At 58.1% G+C, this 1816-nt stretch overlaps 1 protein-coding gene across 1 annotated transcript in view; it reads right to left on the bottom strand.

Moving 5' to 3' along the window:
• The window catches only part of PSMD2 (proteasome (prosome, macropain) 26S subunit, non-ATPase, 2), a 6024-nt gene that overhangs the window by 3801 nt on the left and 407 nt on the right, over nucleotides 1-1816 (bottom strand). The window contains 5 exon segments of the mRNA XM_010087223.1: nucleotides 162-222; nucleotides 415-559; nucleotides 833-991; nucleotides 1094-1318; nucleotides 1692-1813. Coding sequence (XP_010085525.1) covers nucleotides 162-222; nucleotides 415-559; nucleotides 833-991; nucleotides 1094-1318; nucleotides 1692-1813 — 712 coding nt within the window.

The raw sequence follows: 1816 nt of genomic DNA, 5'->3' as shown, positions 1-1816 counted from the left end.
CCCCAGCAGGCAGCTGGGTCTGCTCCACACCCAGTCAGAGACCACAGGCAGGCTGTCTGGACCCCCAGGATACACAGCTGACTACAATGGCCCAGAGGTGCACTGCAGCCCCAGAAACTCCCCCCAGGAGGAACGACAGAGGCCACAACATGAGCCCTTACGGTTATTTTCCAGGTGGGTTTTGTAAATATCATCTGGCACTTTGGGCTCCATGATGTCCAGCTGCAGAGATAAGGGAGAAGGGGGTCACCTCCTGGCCAGCACACCCCAGGGCAGCTGCTCTACAAGGCAGATGGTGCCTGGCCAAGCTCATAGGGACAAAGATCTCTTCCCAGATCTTGCTACAAAGGCCAGCAGCCAGGACAGCCCCAGCTGAAGGCAGCCCAGGGCTCTTTTACCAGCCCGGACACTCACCTCTCTGGCCAAGGCTAGGAAGTTGCTGTTGAGCTGGACGTTGGACATGATTTCAGTCAGGTCCTCATACTCCTCCACATCCTCATTCAGCTCCAGAAAGACCCCGTGGCGCCCCAGCATAAAGGCCATCTGCTTCTGGACAACTCTGCACAGAGGGAAGAGGTTTCACAAGTGCCCATATCCCAGCCAGCCCCAGCACAAACACGCTCACCAAACAATGAGCCAGCCTGCCCGGCTCTAGAGGCACGTGAGAACAGCCTAGAGAGGACCCAATCTTGCCCATCCTGATTTCGGGGACAAGAGCCCCCAAGACACCTCCAGAGGTGGCAGGATCCAACCCAGCTCTGCCCAGACAGGAAGCCATACCCCAGCACGATGGGCAAAGGCCCCAGAGGGTGGGGAACGAGTCTCCCCTTACACGTCTTTGCAGGAGGTGAAGATGTCCTCTACCAGCTCCACGTCATTGAGCATCAGAGCCAGGCGCAGAGCTTCTGGGTAGCGGTTGAACTTGCGGAAGATGCCCAGGGCACAGCGCAGGAGAGCAGAGTTCTCAGGCTCTGGGACGTAGCTTACGCAGCTTTGAGGAGGAGACAGGCATGAGGGCAACGACCACGTCAGGCAAACTTGACCCACCAGGGACCAGGCCCCCTCCAGTGCCCAAGACCACCGAGTCCCTCACCTGGTCAGGTAGAGGCACACTTTGGAGTAGGCGTTGTCATCGATGTACTTCTCCAGCATGTCCATCTGCTCGATCTCCATGAGCAGGTCGCAGGCCTCGTGCTCCGCGTTGTGGGCCATGTTGTAGGGGACGATCTCCTTGACCAGGGTGAGGAGCGTGTCCCTCTGAGCCTTGTCAGCCTCATCGATCTCCTGCCACTCCTTGGCAACCTCCCCTGCCAGGTGCCTGCGGGGACAAAGGGACATCACCATCACAGAAACCAGCTTCACCCAGCCCCATGGATGGGGAGCAGCTGCTGCCAGTTAGCCAGAGCTGGGTGTTATTTACAGTGGCTCCACATTCCCACGAGAGCTTACAGAGGACAAGTTCAGAGGAACAGGGTCAAGAGCAGAGATTATAGCGGCCATGGCAGCAATATCTCTGCAGCTAGCAAATCATTGTGGAGAGAGGACGAGGTGACACGTGTGCAGACGTGACAGGGACAGCTGAGCACAAGCCCAGCAAGTCAGGACACATCCCAGGCGGGCTAGAGTCAGGTGCTCTGGGAAATCCCCTGAGCCCTTAGTGTTCCCCAAGCCCTGCTCCCACCCAAGCTTACCTGACATATTCGTGCCCCCAAGACGCCAGCTCCTCCTGGGAGCCCACCAGCCGGTACTTCAGACACTCACGCTCCCCGCTCATGGTCATGGCCAGAACAGAAATGATGTCTGCCGCAAAGCGCTG

Source organism: Pterocles gutturalis, unplaced genomic scaffold, assembly GCF_000699245.1.
Source record: "Pterocles gutturalis isolate BGI_N339 unplaced genomic scaffold, ASM69924v1 scaffold451, whole genome shotgun sequence".
Lineage (NCBI taxonomy): Eukaryota > Metazoa > Chordata > Aves > Pterocliformes > Pteroclidae > Pterocles > Pterocles gutturalis.
Note: the sequence above shows the minus strand (reverse complement) of the source record. Positions and strands in the feature narration are given on the sequence as shown.